Below are 17,874 nucleotides of genomic sequence, written 5' to 3'. Positions count from 1 at the left end.
CTATTTAGCTCTTTAGTCTGGTGATGATTCAATTCAGAATACAAATCCACCATGATTCCTGTGTGACGAACACTGCAGGCTGAAACTCTCCCTGTGAGTTTGTACGCTACTGAACGTCTTGTATATATTATAAAATATCCTAATAAAAATAACAAATAAATAGTATTTCTGCAAATACAGTACAACATTTCCACAGCTCACAGCAAAGAACACAACGTGCATTATGAAAATACATGTAGGAGGGTCAGTCCGTCGTTGCATAGTTGTGAGATAGTTGTCCTGTTTTAGTAGTAGCAGCAGGCTAGTCTGAGGATGAATATGATCACGGTCCATCATTTGTGGTGAAAATGTGTCGTGTGAGACAGTGAGAATTTGAATGTTTCTAAGCAGTTCTGAACTAGACATGAGACAAATCCTATGAGAGCTCTAACTATGAGTGTACAAGTTGTTGGGAGAAATATGCAGCTCACAAATGGTTTGCTGTGCTTGTTAGACCTACTAGTTTTATTTTGCTGTTATGAATTTAGATTATTCTAACTCTGAGGAGCACGGTCATTACAGCAATATGATACAAATAATGTTAGATGGAAGTGCTCAATACATGTTCATACACAAACACACGCACGCACGCACGCATGCAGGCACGCACACACACACTCACACACACACACACACACACACACACACACACACAATAATACAGAACATGTTTGACCCCCGAGCAAGTAATCATGTTGAGTCAGAAAATGCCATGCTGGGTAAGATGAAGTAAAGATTGCAAATCGTTAAAAAGAAAACAAATAAATAAGGCAAAATTAATCGCTATGGAAACTGTGATTTTCAAAAGAAAAGTCAAATAAATCAACATAATGTATATTTCTTTACAGGCTGTCAGTCAGTGGGGGGTCGCCTATACAGCCTTGTCATGCTAACACAACTTCCAAATCTACAGTAATTCAAAGGGGAAGTTGGGGAAGTTACAATTGAACTCAAACCAGGATATCCCCTGAGCTTACCCCACAGCGTCCGTTACAATGAAAGGAGGGAGGACCCAGTGGAGCCTCTCAGAGGGGTCTGTCTGTGACATGAAAGTGACTGGTTGAGGGGGAAGACTTTGAAGCAGCTTGTCGAGGAGATCTGTAAACAAACAGGAACTAGACCCAGGCTGTTTCTCATTCCCCTGCGAGTAGGGTGGTTCAGGGGGATGTGATGCCATCCTCCTTCATATGCTGTCTTTTTGACACCCTATCCCAAATAATATAGCCTACTGCAGTGCACTACATGTGACCAGAGACAAATAGTAAATTAGTACACATGTGCTTTTAGAGTTGGCCTGTGTCCTCGTGTTACAGTACAAAATGAATCTGTCTCTCAAGTGACATGAATGTGAGAGAAAGAGTGGTGTTTGTGAGAGAGAGGGAATGCACTGACTGGCCTTTTATTTCTTAACCTCTACAGGTCAAGAATGCTGCCTGACACTTTGGATGCCTGTGTATTGAGATCACAGAGGAAGACACACTTAGACACAAAAGAGACGGCTGAGGACACAGACCCATTTCCATGGTCCATGCCCAGTTGGATATTATTAGGCAACGGTATAATTTTAACCACATGAAACATTGCCTTCTCTTTGTAATCATTTCACAATATAGGGGAGAACTCTATGCATCAATCCATTGTAACAATTGCATTACAGTAAAACCTAAGAAGGAAGTGCTAAGTAGAATTTAACCAATAAAAGAGAAGAACAGGAGACATAGTGATTGACAGGAGCTTCGCCCACTTAAATTATTTACCTTTTGGATTGACGTAACTTATTCACCAATCATGTACTAATTCCTTGACGCTACGGACCAATTACAGTGAGGTATTTTGTGAAATGGGCGTGAATGTTTCCAAGCGGCTTTTGGGCGACCGTAGTCCGTGTACTCTTGTATCTGACTTGTGAATGTGGCAGCTGCGAGTCTGGGAGGGGTGAACCGGTGTTTGGATATTTATATTCAAGTAACCATAGCTAGTTTATAGACATAGCTTGTGATATATATTTAGAAACAACAACAACAAAGGAATCACGACTTTTGTTTGGATTATTATTGTTTAACTCGAAGAGAATATGAAAAAGAACATGTGGCTGTAGGGGATGTTGAAATGATTCTCTGCGAGGATTCATAGCCCAAGCTATTTATTTTTCTTCGTTTTCCCCACTTTGGATTTATTTTACATACCGTGGGAAAGCCGGAAAAGCCGCCGGACAGCGGGCCAAGAGGATGGACCAGGCGAATATCCTGAGAAAGTTCATCCAAGGGGTCTGTGCTATGCGAGAAGGGGACCAGAAAGGAGAGGATAACTTCGGCAGTGACTTTATGGTGAGACCAGCCAGCCAGACATCCTTCCCTTCTCCCTCTCCTTCCAACCCTCTCTCGAACACACACGAGCAGTTCTAACCTGTTTCTCAGCGCTAACCGACAAATACGTGATGCGTCGACTGTTTAGCTTCAACACAATGGTTTAATGAGTTTTCAGTCGATAGAGCGGCTCTGTCTGGGTTTGTTTTTTTTGTTCCTCGAGATGCTTCCTTTCCCGTGAGAATACTCCCTGCTAGGCGGCTTGCTATGCAACCCTGGAGGCGGAGGTACACATTTCTCATGCAATCCCCTCATACAAATCTCCAGGCTTGTAACGTAATGCGGCCTATCATTGTCACCTTTAGAAATGTTCCGCTTTCCTCTATTCTAATCTGAAAGCGACGAGTTTTTCAGTACAGTGCTTTCATGGTAGACAGTTCAACAATATAGGCGTGGGTGCTAGGCGTCCCAAACCAGCTAGCCACGCGAGTGTAGCAATCGATGCGCTCTTTACGTTAGCAAGAGCTAGCTGGTTAGTTAGCTTGTCAAACTTGCCTGTCAAACTCACATTTCGTACCACCATAGCCTAAATTCGTTATGAACATGCTTGCTCGCTGCATGTTTGAATATTGACAGTTTGATTGGCAGATATCGATTAACTCAAGACCAGAAAGCTTTATTGTCAACTTCCCACCCTGACTTTAGACTAGCTAGCTAGCATCTGATGAGCCGAGTTGGCAATCGTGCTTTTCATCTTATTAATAGCAGTCAGCTATTTACTTGATAGATTGCTACATTCAATGGAAGTACAAAATCGTATGATAACTAGACTACCTTATTTATCATAAATACAAACTGGAATGCGAGCATACCAGACATTGCTAACTGGGTGGCTAGCTGGCTAACTTTTCCCCAGTCCCACTCCCTAGCTATTTCTTTGTCCATCACATCAGATTTCGTGTTTATCTGAATGTATTGTATTTACCAGATCACATTCCTGATATTACATAGCTGACATGCTCAATCTGTATTCGTATCAATTATCTGCGAGGATTTTGTGGTAAACAGAAAACGGGTTGGTATGTGGTGATGATCTGTCTGGCCTGTCCCAGCCAGTCAGCTATGTCGGTGGGGTCTGAAATAGGGAGTTTACGGATGTTGCGCAAGGATCAGGGACAGTGGTGTTGGAGTCCAGCCTCTGCTGCGAAATTAGGACTGTGAAAGGAAGTGGTTTATAGCAGGTTTTCCTAACTCTGTCCTGGGGGCCGCCCTCTGGGTGAACGTTTTTTGTTGCCCTAACACTACACAGCTGATTCAAATAATCAAAGCTTGATCATGAGTTGGTTATTTGAATCAACTGTGTAGCGCTAAGGTAAAAACCAAAACGTGCACGGGAGGGGGGGTGGTGGGGGGGCGGGACTGAGTTTGGGGAACCCTGGTTTATAGGACGACATGCTCCCCCTTTGTCCATGATTTGTAACTACATATTGTTACTATACATGCTCAAGATTGTTTATAACTTTCTTATTACAATCCTCCCATTAAAATAGGAATGCAGTCTGACAAGATGTTAGCATCATTTGAAAGGTTAATTATTTTTAGGTTAGGCGGGCTGACATATGACCACCACCCTCAACATATTGTATTTTCTACCTGGAACATTTTGGTGCTTTTGTCCACTCAGTCACTTATACATTCTCCCCTAGCCTAGGCACTGTTCTGACTGACTGGATGTGGCAAAGTTATCACCCAATGACTGGTTGTATTGGCAACAACTGAAAATCCAATACCCTGTGTGACAGAGGCCTGTTTAGTATTGACACGTTAATGTGTCTGAATAGCAGAATACCGCGGTAATCCGCCACATGCAAATGTAAACTTTTTATCAGCCAGAGGAGCTTGATAGCGGGTTGGTAGTGCAACACTTTTGACCAGGGCCCATAGGGTTATGGTGAAAAGTAGTGGACTATTATGTAGGGAATAAGGTGCTATTTGGGGTGCACCCTAGGGTGAGTTGGAGCGGTGGCGGCAGGGCCCAATTACACATCACATGCCTACTACTGCATTTAATTGCCACTAGCCTCTCAAGGAGCTGAGGTGATTTTAACAGACACCAGCACACACCGGAAGCCATGGGTGTCTGGCAGTGGCCGCTACAGGACAATGTTGCTTTGTGAGACTGTCATGTTACAGTTCAGTCAGCATTGATTGATCCTAGCAAGCACTAAGAATAATGTAGGCTAGGAAGGATACATAGGGTCTAACTGAGCCCCTTTTAGGATGTAGTGCTAGTCTGGGCTATATATTCTGGGCAGTAACAATGAGCCTGAGCTCTGTCTGTCATAGCCAGGGGGCAGGAAGACGAGAGAGGGCCTGGGTTGCCATTCATGTAAAGATGACATCCAATGCTGGAGCTGTTGTTCATCACAACATGAGGCCATTTTTTTAGGCTAAGTGTGTCATTGCGTTATCTGATCTGACAACCTTGACACCACTGCCAACAGAGAGTGGTATGGATATGGAAGGGAGATACTGGCTTTGGCGTTATGATGGACAGACTGCTAAGATCAGGATCCCCATATATTATTCACACCCAGACCAGACCCTTATGACCGAGAGACCAAGGCCCATCCATGTGGTCATGACACCCAGACCAGACCCGTATGACCAAGGCCCATCCATGTGGTCATGACACCCAGACCAGACCTGTATGACCGAGAGACCCAAGGCCCATCCATGTGGTCATGACACCCAGACCAGACCCATATGACCGAGAGACCAAGGCCCATCCATGTGGTCATGACACCCAGACCAGACCCGTATGACCGAGAGACCAAGGCCCATCCATGTGGTCATGACACCCAGACCAGACCCGTATGACAGAGAGACCAAGGCCCATCCATGTGGTCATGACACCCAGACCAGACCCGTATGACGAGAGACCAAGGCCCATCCATGTGGTCATGACACCCAGACCAGACCCGTATGACCGAGAGACCAAGGCCCATCCATGTGGTCATGACACAGAGACCAGAGAGACACTCAAGAACATAGACCTACCTGCCTACATCTGCTGCAGTGATCAGGAGACAAGAGTTCCCTGACATCTACTGCAGGGAATTCAATAGTGAGGCGGGCCACACCCAGTCTGGATAGAGGGGGTTAAATCTCCTACTGTCTGTCTACAGTAGTACCACCCCTCACTACCATTAAACCAGTGTAGAGCTAGATGAGGCTATACCAACTAATGAAGCCCTGTCTCTGGAAGGTTTATGTGGGATATGAATCACTGTATGTTCCTAGCCCTGTGAGACATCTATCTACTCAGTTTTAAAGGGAAACGTCACGCTGAGCGCTAGGCATCTTAGGCTTGGGAAGGAAGGCCCCTTTTCAGTGGATTACTTACAGGGAGCAGGCTAATGCTGCTCTTGTTAATCTGAGTAGATTTGTTTCTCTCTGTGTGTGTGTGTGTGTTTGTGTACACTAACATGCCAGCAGATGGATTGAGCTATATTTTGGAGGAACTCCTGAAAAACGGGCTGCAGTTGAGCAGCTACAGAGGCTGCCATCCGTGAGAAGTAGGCTAGCTAGCTACTTTGTGTAATGTGTGTGAGAGAGATTGCATTCTGGTGACTCCATTTCCATTTTAGTCATTTTAGCAGACGCTCTTATCCAGAGTGACTTACAGTTAGTGAGTGCATACATTTTCATACTGGCCCCCCGTGGGAAACGAACCCACAACCCTGGCGTTGCAAGCATCATGCTCTACCAACTGAGCTACAGGGGACTCCAGCACTCGACACATGATTCAGGAGCTCTTGCGCCCTACCCCACATATTGGTAAAGCTCTGATCATCCTTTATCACACAGGCAGAGCTGAGCAGGGAGGAAGCCTGTGTCGAGTGCTGGAGTCACCGGTATAGTTACACACCGGTATAGAGCCCCATATGCTGTTACTCACTGTTTATTATCAATATGTACCGGTACCCTCTGTATATGGCCTCGTTATTGTTATTTTATTGTGTTACTTTTAGTTTAGTTTATTTAGTAAATGTTTTTTAAACTCTATTTCTTGAACTGCATTGTTGGTTAAGTAAGCATTTTACAGTAAGGTCTACACCTGTTGTATTTGGCGCATGTGACAAATAAAATTAGATTTCATATTTCCCCTGTGTAGAGCCCCGTATTTCCGTTATATAGAGCCCCATATTTCCCCTGTGTAGAGCCCCGTATTTCCGTTATATAGAGCCCCATATTTCCCCTGTGTAGAGCCCCGTATTTCCGTTATATAGAGCCCCATATTTCCCCTGTGTAGAGCCCCGTATTTCCGTTATATAGAGCCCCATATTTCCCCTGTGTAGAGCCCCGTATTTCCGTTATATAGAGCCCCATATTTCCCCTGTGTAGAGCCCCGTATTTCCGTTATATAGAGCCCCATATTTCCCCTGTGTAGAGCCCCGTATTTCCGTTATATAGAGCCCCATATTTCTCCTGTATAGAGCCCCATATTTCTCCTGTATAGAGACACATATCCCCCTCCTCCCTCTCTCTGTGTTACTGTTCTCCTCCATGTTCTCCTCCATGTTCTCCTCCATGTTCTCCTCCATGTTCTCCTACAACGTGTACGTAGGCTGTAGTTGTTCTAACGGAGTAGCCTACGATGTTTTGTCAGCTCAGATTAACTGACGAGGCAATGTCATAAACAACGCAGCCTAGGCAAAGCCTATAGGCCTCGTGCCGACCGAACCGAGGTCCTATAGGCCTGGTGCCGACCGAACCGAGGTCCTATAGGCCTGGTGCCGACCGAACCGAGGTCCTATAGGCCTGGTGCCGACCGAACCGAGGTCCCCGTACCGAGCGGTTGGGTTTGAAGACACGTAACGTTACAGCCCTAGTACACACCAATGGCTGGGCTGATCATCTGTGTCTGAACACTGTCTAGACTCCCACTGTGTGTGTTTCTGTGGAGAGGCAGATAAAGCTAACACACCGGCAGGCAGGATCCTAGCCCGGTGTCCCTTCTCTTAAAACAAGCTTCTCCACGAGCAGCAACACAGACTGTGTTCAGTCATCAGTGACTCACTGACAGAAATTCTGATTGGTACGCAACAGGAGGCATAGGCATACTACTTGTGCCATGCTAGTGTAAAGGACGCCACGCTGCTTGCTTAGCGAGTACCACTTCCTCCCGATTCGGCCCATACCTGGCGCTAACTCGGGACCTCTGCCTTGCTAGCACACGTGACCGCCCTCCTGAAGCGTCTTGCCTGTCGGTGCCGCAAGTGGGGACATGCTAGTACCTGTCTCTGTGCTAGTACCCGTCTCTGTGCTAGTACCTGTCTCTGTGCTAGTACCTGTCTCTGTGCTAGTACCTGTCTCTGTGCTAGTACCTGTCTCTGTGCCGCGCTAGTACCTGTCTCTGTGCTAGTACCTGTCTCTGTGCTGTGCTAGTACCTGTCTCTGTGCTGTGCTAGTACCTGTCTCTGTGCCGTGCTAGTACCTGTCTCTGTGCCGTGCTAGTACCTGTCTCTGTGTTAGTACCTGTCACTGTGCCGCGCTAGTACCTGTCACTGTGCCGCGCTAGTACCTGTCTCTGTGCCGCACTAGTACCTGTCTCTGTGCCGCGCTAGTACCTGTCTCTGTGCTAGTACCTGTCACTGTGCTAGTACCTGTCTCTGTGCTAGTACCTGTCTCTGTGCTAGTACCTGTCTCTGTGCTAGTACCTGTCTCTGTGCTAGTACCTGTCTCTGTGCTAGTACCTGTCTCTGTGCTAGTACCTGTCTCTGTGCTAGTACCTGTCTCTGTGCTGTGCTAGTACCTGTCTCTGTGCCGTGCTAGTACCTGTCTCTGTGCCGTGCTAGTACCTGTCTCTGTGTTAGTACCTGTCACTGTGCCGCGCTAGTACCTGTCACTGTGCCGCGCTAGTACCTGTCTCTGTGCCGCGCTAGTACCTGTCTCTGTGCCGCGCTAGTACCTGTCTCTGTGCCGCGCTAGTACCTGTCTCTGTGCTAGTACCTGTCTCTGTGCTAGTACCTGTCTCTGTGCTAGTACCTGTCTCTGTGCCGCGCTAGTACCCGTCTCTGTGCCGCGCTAGTACCTGTCTCTGTGCCGCGCTAGTACCCGTCTCTGTGCTAGTACCTGTCTCTGGTCCATGGTACCTGGTTAGTCAACTAGTGTGTTTGTTTGATCACTGTTCCACACCTCTAAGGTTAAACAGTGATCGGAGCACTACAGCGTTTCTCTTCCCTCTTTTATCTGATATATAGCCTAGGCCCTAGGTTTAGTTTAGTATTCTCTCTGTGCATAGTGTAATCTCTAGGTGTGCAGTGTAAATACATGAGTGATGACAGGAAGACTGCCCTGCTGGAGGTAATGCATCATCACTGTCATGATAATCTGACGCCTGCTCAGCCCTGCTGTGCTTCACATACAAATACATTAATATGACCTTCAGAGAACGTGTGTCTGGGGTACGTGTGCACGAGAGAGTAGGTGTGATGATTCTTCCTCTGTAATAGTCACTATTGACTGTGAGATTATGGTAGTGATTACACGAACCACAGCCTTACTGTCTTTTCTTGCATCATGATCGGAAAATCGTGCTGAGCGATTAACCGACATTTTGTTATTTTTCCGGTTATTAAAGAAATTGAATTCCATTTAGTTTGTTTTTGCCACTTGAAGTTAGATACACACAGACCGCATGAGAGCTGAATGTACACAACACAATGACGAGAGGGACAGAGACAGTTGGTGAACTATATCTTATCTACTTTGAAGAACTAGTGCAATTATTTAGTCAGACAGCTCTGCAGCATACTTAGGCAGGCTAGCTAAATAGGATGACTAAAGACAGTACAGTATGGGAGCACATAACGTTAGATGGCCTGGCTGGCTGACTGCTACTGCCTGAGCAGAGATGATTACTTTAAGGAATGAAAAATTATAGTAATCAAATAATAACTAAGTAATATACCCAACTGAAATATTTTATTATTTCCTATTTTTCTATTGATGTCTACCCAATGTGGACCTGACAGAGACAATGGAATATTTTCAATGTTTTGGCAATTGAATTTTCACAATGTTTGGCTTTGGAATTTCCATTTAAAAGCTCTAAAATCATTTATGTCATTATTTCATAATACGTTTCATGTAAAAAACCGAACCGACCTCAAAAAGCACTAATCTCTCAGCACTATCAGAAAAAGACACCAAGTGAGCGATTACACAAAAACAATTTGGTTTGCTCTCCTCCCTATTTCTGTTCTATATATCCAGTAATAGATATCTGATGAGGTAACTCTGTTCTCTATATCCAGTAATAGATATCTGATGAGGTAACTGTGTGGTTCTGTTCTCTATATCCAGTAATAGATATCTTATGAGGTAACTCTGTTCTCTATATCCAGTAATAGATATCTTATGAGGTAACTCTGTTCTCTATATCCATTAATAGATATCTGATGAGGTAACTCTGTTCTCTATATCCATTAATAGATATCTTATGAGGTAACTCTGTTCTCTATATCCATTAATAGATATCTTATGAGGTAACTCTGTTCTCTATATCCAGTAATAGATATCTTATGAGGTAACTCTGTTCTCTATATCCATTAATAGATATCTGATGAGGTAACTCTGTTCTCTATATCCAGTAATATATATCTTATGAGGTAACTCTGTTCTCTATATCCATTAATAGATATCTGATGAGGTAACTCTGTTCTCTATATCCATTAATAGATATCTTATGAGGTAACTCTGTTCTCTATATCCATTAATAGATATCTGATGAGGTAACTCTGTTCTCTATATCCAGTAATAGATATCTGATGAGGTAACTGTGGTTCTGTTCTCTATATCCAGTAATAGATATATGATGAGGTAACTCTGTTCTCTATATCCATTAATAGATATATTATGAGGTAACTCTGTTCTCTATATCCAGTAATAGATATCTTATGAGGTAACTCTGTTCTCTATATCCATTAATAGATATCTGATGAGGTAACTCTGTTCTCTATATCCATTAATAGATATCTTATGAGGTAACTCTGTTCTCTATATCCATTAATAGATATCTGATGAGGTAACTCTGTTCTCTATATCCAGTAATAGATATCTGATGAGGTAACTGTGGTTCTGTTCTCTATATCCAGTAATAGATATATGATGAGGTAACTCTGTTCTCTATATCCATTAATATATATCTTATGAGGTAACTCTGTTCTCTATATCCATTAATAGATATCTGATGAGGTAACTCTGTTCTCTATATCCATTAATAGATATCTGATGAGGTAACTCTGTTCTCTATATCCAGTAATAGATATCTGATGAGGTAACTGTGGTTCTGTTCTCTATATCCATTAATAGATATATTATGAGGTAACTCTGTTCTCTATATCCAGTAATAGATATCTGATGAGGTAACTGTGGTTCTGTTCTCTATATCCATTAATAGATATCTGATGAGGTAACTCTGTTCTCTATATCCATTAATAGATATCTTATGAGGTAACTGTGGTTCTGTTCTCTATATCCATTAATAGATATCTGATGAGGTAACTCTGTTCTCTATATCCATTAATAGATATCTGATGAGGTAACTCTGTTCTCTATATCCATTAATAGATATCTGATGAGGTAACTCTGTTCTCTATATCCATTAATAGATATCTGATGAGGTAACTCTGTTCTCTATATCCATTAATAGATATCTTATGAGGTAACTCTGTTCTCTATATCCATTAATAGATATCTTATGAGGTAACTCTGTTCTCTATATCCATTAATAGATATCTTATGAGGTAACTCTGTTCTCTATATCCATTAATAGATATCTTATGAGGTAACTCTGTTCTCTATATCCATTAATAGATATCTGATGAGGTAACTCTGTTCTCTATATCCAGTAATAGATATCTGATGAGGTAACTCTATGGTTCACTCTGTGGGAGATGCCTTCAAACCTTAACCCATTCAATCAGAATGAATGCCTAAACTTAACCATTACGTTTTTTCTGTTTTATCAACCTTAACCCTTATCTACACTGAACAAAAATATAAACGCAACTTGTAAAGTGTTGGTCCCATGTTTCATGAGCTGAAATAAAAAATCCCAGACATTTTCCATACGCACAAAAAGCTTATTTCAATTTTTTGGCACAAATTTGTTTACATCCCTGTTAGTGAGCATTTCTCATTTGCCAATATAATCCATCCACCTGACAGGTGTGGCATATCAAGAAGCTGATTTAACAGCATGATCATTACACAGGTGCACCTTGTGCTGGGGACAATAAAAGGCCACTTTAAAATGTGCAGTTTTGTCACACAATACAATGCAACAGATGTCTCAAGTTTTGAGAGAGCGTGCAATTGTCATGTTGACTGCAGGAATATCCACCAGAGCTGTTGCCAGAGAATTGAATGTTCATTTCTCTACCATAAGCTGCCTCAAACGTTGTTTTAGAGAATTTGGAAGTACGTCCAACCGGCCTCACAACTGCAGACCAGGATCTCCACATCCGGATTCTTCACCTGCGGGATCGTCTGAGGGGGGGGCATGTGCTGAGGAGTATTTCTGTCTGTAATAAAGCCCTTTTGTGGGGAAAACCTAAATCTGATTGTCTGGGCCTGGCTGCCAAGTGGGTGGGACTATGCCCTCCCAGGCCCACCCATGGCTGCACCCCTGCCCAGTCATGTGAACTCCATAGATTAGGGCCTAATGAATTTATTTAAATTGACTGATTTCCTTATATGAACTGTAACTCAGTAAAATCTTTGAAATTGTTGCATGTTGTGTTTATTTTTGTTCAGAATACTTTCCCTTCACCCATAGATGTTGACTACTGAAGTGAGATCGTGTTGTTGGTAGCCGACCATGTCAAACCCAATGACTGTATACACTGAGTATACCAAACATTAGGAACACCTTCCTAAAATTGAGGTGCCCTCAGAACAGCCACAGTTCATCGGGTCATGGACTCTACAAGGTGTCAAAAGCGTTCCACTGGGATGCTGGCCCAATTTGACTCCAATGAATCCCACAGTTGTGTCAAGTTGGCTGGATGTCCTTTGGGTGGTGGACCATTCTTGATACACACGGGAAACTTGAGCGTGAAAAACCCAGCAGCGTTAGTGTTCTTGACAGACTCAAACCGGTGCGCCTGGCACCTACTACCATACCCCATTCAAAGGCACTTATATATTTTGTCTTGCCCATTCACCCTCTGAATTGCACACATACACAATCCATGTCTCAATTGTCTCGAGGCTTAAAAATCTTTCTCAATCCTGTCTCCTCCCCTTCATCTACACTGATTTACATTTACATTTTAGTCATTTAGCAGACGCTCTTATCCAGAGCGACTTACAGTTAAGTGAGTGCATACATACTTTTTTTTCATACTGGCCCCCCGTGGGAATCGAACCCACAACCCTGGCGTTGCAAACGCCATGCTCTACCAACTGAGCTACATCCCTGCCGGCCATTCCCTCCCCTACCCTGGACGACGCTGGGCCAATTGTGCGCCGCCCCATGGGTCTCCCGGTCGCGGCCGGCTACGACAGAGCCTGGATTCGATTTGAAGTGGATTTAATGAATGACATCAATAAGGGATCATAGCTTTCACCTGGATTCACCTGGTCAGTCTATAACATGGAAAGAGTTCTTAATGTTTTGTACACTCAGTGTATACTGTATATCAATAGGAGTGGGGAATGAAGGTGCTTGTGCATTGATAAGCACCCCAAAGCAAACCAAAGGCGGCATTAACGATAAGTAATCAAAAAAATACGGCACTTCTAAAAACCTATTTCACACAATAGCCTACTGAATTTGCAAGATAACTTCTTTTTCGTTTGGATTATGGCACAAATGAAAATATGGCACTGACTCGCCCATGGATTGATGCACGCGCAGTTACAAGCCTGCTAGAGTTAGCGGCAGGGGGACGAGCAATATCCACCGTCGTAGTACGGATGAAGCCTGAGCTGGAATGTGAAGCTAACTGAAGCTGGTTAGCTTCAGAAAACCCTGAGTAGCTCTATCTTGCTTCGTAGGATAACATTCTGGAAACAGGTGTTTATTTGCTGAAATGTGTGCCGATTCCCGGCTATTTAAAAAGGGACAGGTGGCTATTTGAGACTGCGTTTGAATTGAGGTTTTACGGTATTTCCGCTGTGCAAGTGATTAGACTTCAGTGTGTGTGTAGACGTCATAGTGAGTTTGTTGGAAGCTTTAGTGAGATCTAAGCTGACCCATAAAGTTAGAACATTCCCAGAGCCTGTTGGCGCTCCACAGATTATAATCCACAGGAAATGATGCTGTAACGCCCCCGCCATCTGTGTAACCACTTGCCCCTTGCTTGCTCGGTGTGGGTCCTCATGATCATAGTGAAAGTGTCTGTGTGAGAGAGAGATGGAGGAATTTGAACTGATTCCCTAAAGTGTATTAATAGTTGAATGGGTGACTAAGCTTAGGTCTATTTGGATGTTTGTTGACCTAGTTTTAGGACAGAGAAACGTAAAAGAGAAATCACTGGCCGCTTTAAGAAATGGAACACTAGTCACTTTAATAATGTTTATATATCTTGCATTACTCATCTCATATGTATATACTGTATTCTATAATATTCTACTGTATCTTAGTCCATGCCGCTCTGTCATTGCTCGTCCATACATGTATATATTCTTAATTCCATTCCTTACTAGATTTGTGTATATTGGGTATATGTTGTGAAATTGTTAGATATTACTCCACTGTCGGAGCTAGAAGCACAATCATTTCGCTACACCAGCAATAACATCTGCTAAACACGTGTATGTGACAAATACAATTCTATTTTATTTGAGTACAGTATTGGTAATCTATTTTACAATCCCCATACCACACACACACACACACACACACACACAAACACGAGGGAATGAGGGGGGTGGCGGGAATGAGGGGGGTGGAGGGAATGAGAGGGATATACCAGGCCATTAGGGCCTGGCTGTGTGACCTCCAGCACCCTCCTCCTCTCCTCAGAATTCCAGCACTGCTTTGATGTCTGGGCCTCAATGTGTCATCTCATGATTTAATTAATTTCTTATAAAATACAATGCTGTGTGTTAGAGTGTATGTGTTTTATTGCCTGGGGCTCTGTCTGTCTGTCAGACCGTCAGGGTTCAGGAGAGTCTAGGACACGCTGCCTCTTCTCCTCCTCTCTCTTTCCCTCATATACTGACTGAGTGGATATTTAGAGGGTATATTTAGCTATGTGATATTCTACTGTATAAACCTGACTGTGTCTGAGTGTTTAGGTTGGGACTGCAGTCAAGCCAGGCTAGAGAGAGGGAGAGAGAGAGGGAGAGGGAGAGAGAGGGAGAGAGAGGGAGAGAGAGGGAGAGAGAAGGAGAGAGAGAGAGGATAAAGCCACTGCACCACTCTGGTCCCTGTGACTTCCTGTGTTTGGTCTGAAAAAGCCCCAGCTGAGAAAATGTTCACACACATTCATCCTTTATTCCTGTGCTGCTCATCTTCCTGTTCAGCCCACCGCGTACTACACACACACACACACACACACACACTAGCTGGTCCGACCTAAGAGAGGAAGCTGTAAAGTGTGTGTGCTGAATTTTCCCTTTCCTCCTACTGTGGCCCTCCAGTCCACTGCCATTTGAGAAGTGACCATTCTAACCTCTAACCCCCTAAGCCCTGTCAATGATAGCCTAGTCCATGTGCCGCTTCTTTCCTGTCTCTCTCTGTCTCTGTCAATTACATTCAGTGGGCTTTATTGGCATGGGAAACATATGTTTACATTGCCAAAGCAAGTGAAATAGATAAACAAAAGTGAAATAAACTATAAAAAGTGAACAGTAAATATTACACTCAGAAGTTCCAAAAGAATAAAGACATTTCAAATGTCATATTATGTCTATATAGAGTGTTGTAACGATGTGCAAATAGTTAAAGTACAAAATGGAAAATAATTTAACATAAGTATGGTTTGTATTTACAATGGTGTTTGTTCTTCACTGGTTGCCCTTTTCTTGTGGCAACAGGTCACACATCTTGCTGTTGTGATGGCACACTGGTATTTCACCCAACAGATATGGGAGTTCATCAAAATTGGATTTATTTTCAAATTCTTTGTGAGTCTGTGTAATCTGATGGAAACATGTGTCTCTAATATGGTCATATATTTGGCAGGAGGTTAGGAAGTGCAGCTTAGTTTCCATCTCATTTTGTGGGCAGTGTGCACATAGCCTGTCTTCTCTTGAGAGCCAGGTCTGCCTACAGCGGCCTTTCTCAATAGCAAGGCTATGCTCACTGAGTCTGTACATAATCAAAGCTTTCCTTAAGTTTGGGTCAGTCACAGTGGTCAGGTATTCTGCCACTGTGTACTCTCTGTTTAGGGCCAAATAACATTCTAGTTTGCTCTGTTTTCTTGTTAAATAAATAATATTTTTGTTTTCTCATGATTTGGTTGGGTCTAATTGTGTTGCTGTCCTGGGGCTCTGTGGGGTCTGTTGACGCCCTATTTGGTAACGTTAGCTAGCTAGGTAACAGTACACTAACTTGAAATGAAAACGACTTTCTGACAAAATTAGAAACGTGTAATATCTGAAAATGTAGCTGACTATTATACCTGTATACATGGATGGACGCTTCTCCCTCTCTGTCACGGATGCCATGGTTGCCCTTAGTTTCAAGATGTAATCCGGAGACAGGTGTTTTCTCCATCTCCTTAGCTATCATACTCTAATTCCACTGATTTCAAAACTCGGTCCATCAGAAAGATGAGAGCAACACTTATGCAGTTCTACTACGCGATATATTTTAAAAAATTCTGTGTTAGACAGGATTACCTACACATGCTGACCAACTCAAATAGACAGAAGTGTGCTATATGGCAGACAAATTCGAACTCATCTCTCAGCATGTCCAGCCCACTCATTATCTCAGCCAATCATGGCTAGCGGGAAGGTTGCTGTCTTTTTCTGTGGCTAAACCAACTAGGCTCGTAATTTAACAATTTTATTTGTTTTTACAGACGGCATACAAGTTTGTTGTTAAGGCACATGAAAGTCCACATGTTCCAGAAGGCATTTCTGGCAAAAAACGCATTTTGATGAAACAAAAAAGTTTACGTTCAAATGGCTCTCCTGTGAAGTAGTGACGCGTGACATACGCCTAGTTTCCTGAAGCGAGTCACATCTACTGTTTAGGCTTTCTACTGCCAAGTTTACACCTTCACTATTACTGTGAAATGTTTTGTCCAGGAAGTTGTCTAAAAGGGATTGAATTTGATGATGCCTAATTGTTTTTTGGTAGGTTTCTACACTACTTTCCTTCCATCGATAGCATTTCTTAATATTGTGCAGTTCTTTTGGCTTTGATGCCTCATGATTGAGTATTGCTCTGTTCAGGTAGACTGTGATTTTGCTGTGATCTGATAGGGGTGTTAGTGGGCTGACTGAACGCTCTGAGAGACTCTGGGTTGAGGTCAGTGATAAAGTACCATTGACTATGTACAGACCCAGCGTGCCACACAGCTGCAGGAGTTGTGACCCATTTTTTTGGTTGTTTTGTCATAGTTGTGTCTAAGGGGGCATATTTGGGAGGGAATACTGTCACCTCCAGGTAGGGGTTTGGAAATGGTTGATCTCCCCCTCTAGGATGGAGTAGCTGTCATCGTTAAAGTATGGGGATTCTATTGGGGGGATAGAGGTAGCACACATGAGGACATTTTTCTCTGTTGAGATCATTTCCTTATTAATTTCTAGCCAGATGTAAAATGTTCCTGTTTTGACTAATTTTAATAGAGTGGGTTAGGTCTGCTCTATACCAAATTAGCATACCCCCTGAGTCCCTTCCCTGTTTCACACCTGGTAGTTTGGTGGATGGGACTACCAGTTCTCTGTAACCTAGAGGGCAACCAGTGGGTCCGTCTCCTCTATACCATGTTTCTTGTAGGATGACACTGTCTGTATTTCCGATTTCTTGGATGAAGTCTGGGGTACTCCCTTGGTGACAGGCAGTGGCTGAGACAGCAGATGTTCTGACTTTATACACTGCACTCTTTGAGAGAGGTAGTTAGCAAACCAGGCCAAAGACCCCTCAGAGACACTAATACTCCTTAGCCGGCCCACAAGAATGGAATGGTCTACCGTATCAAAAGCTTTGGCCAAGTCAATAAAAATAGAAGCACAACATTGCTTAGAATCAAGGGCAATGGTGACATCATTTAGGACCTTTTAAGGTTGAAGTGACACCTCCATAACCTGAGGGGAAACCAGATTGCATACCAGAGAGAATACTATAGACATCAAGAAAGCCAATCAGTTGATTATTGACAAGTTTTTCCAACACTTTTGATGAACAGGGTAAAATAGAAATGGGCCTATAACAGTTAGGATCAGCTTGATCTCCCCCTTTAAATAAAGGACGCACCGTGGCTGCCTTCCAAGCAATGGGAACCTCCCCATAGAGGAGAGACAGGTTAAAAAGGTCAGAGATAGGCTTGGCGATGAT

General features: G+C 43.3%; 1 protein-coding gene across 1 annotated transcript in view; it reads left to right on the top strand.

The window, feature by feature from the left end:
• Nucleotides 1–1,935: 1,935 nt before the first annotated feature.
• LOC311129353 (tyrosine-protein phosphatase non-receptor type 12-like) overlaps nt 1,936–17,874 on the top strand; it is a gene marked incomplete at its 3' end in the record, with an annotated part of 44,852 nt that continues 28,913 nt past the window's right edge. Inside the window, exon 1 of the mRNA XM_084161619.1 lies at nt 1,936–2,366. Coding sequence (XP_084017745.1) covers nt 2,268–2,366 — 99 coding nt within the window. The 5' untranslated portion in view covers nt 1,936–2,267. The remainder of the gene's footprint in view (nt 2,367–17,874) is intronic.

Source organism: Coregonus lavaretus, assembly GCF_964263955.1.
Source record: "Coregonus lavaretus genome assembly, chromosome: 5".
In the NCBI taxonomy this organism is placed as follows: Eukaryota; Metazoa; Chordata; class Actinopteri; order Salmoniformes; family Salmonidae; genus Coregonus; species Coregonus lavaretus.
The sequence above is the reverse complement of the archived record's forward strand: the minus strand, read 5'-3'. Positions and strand labels throughout refer to the sequence as shown.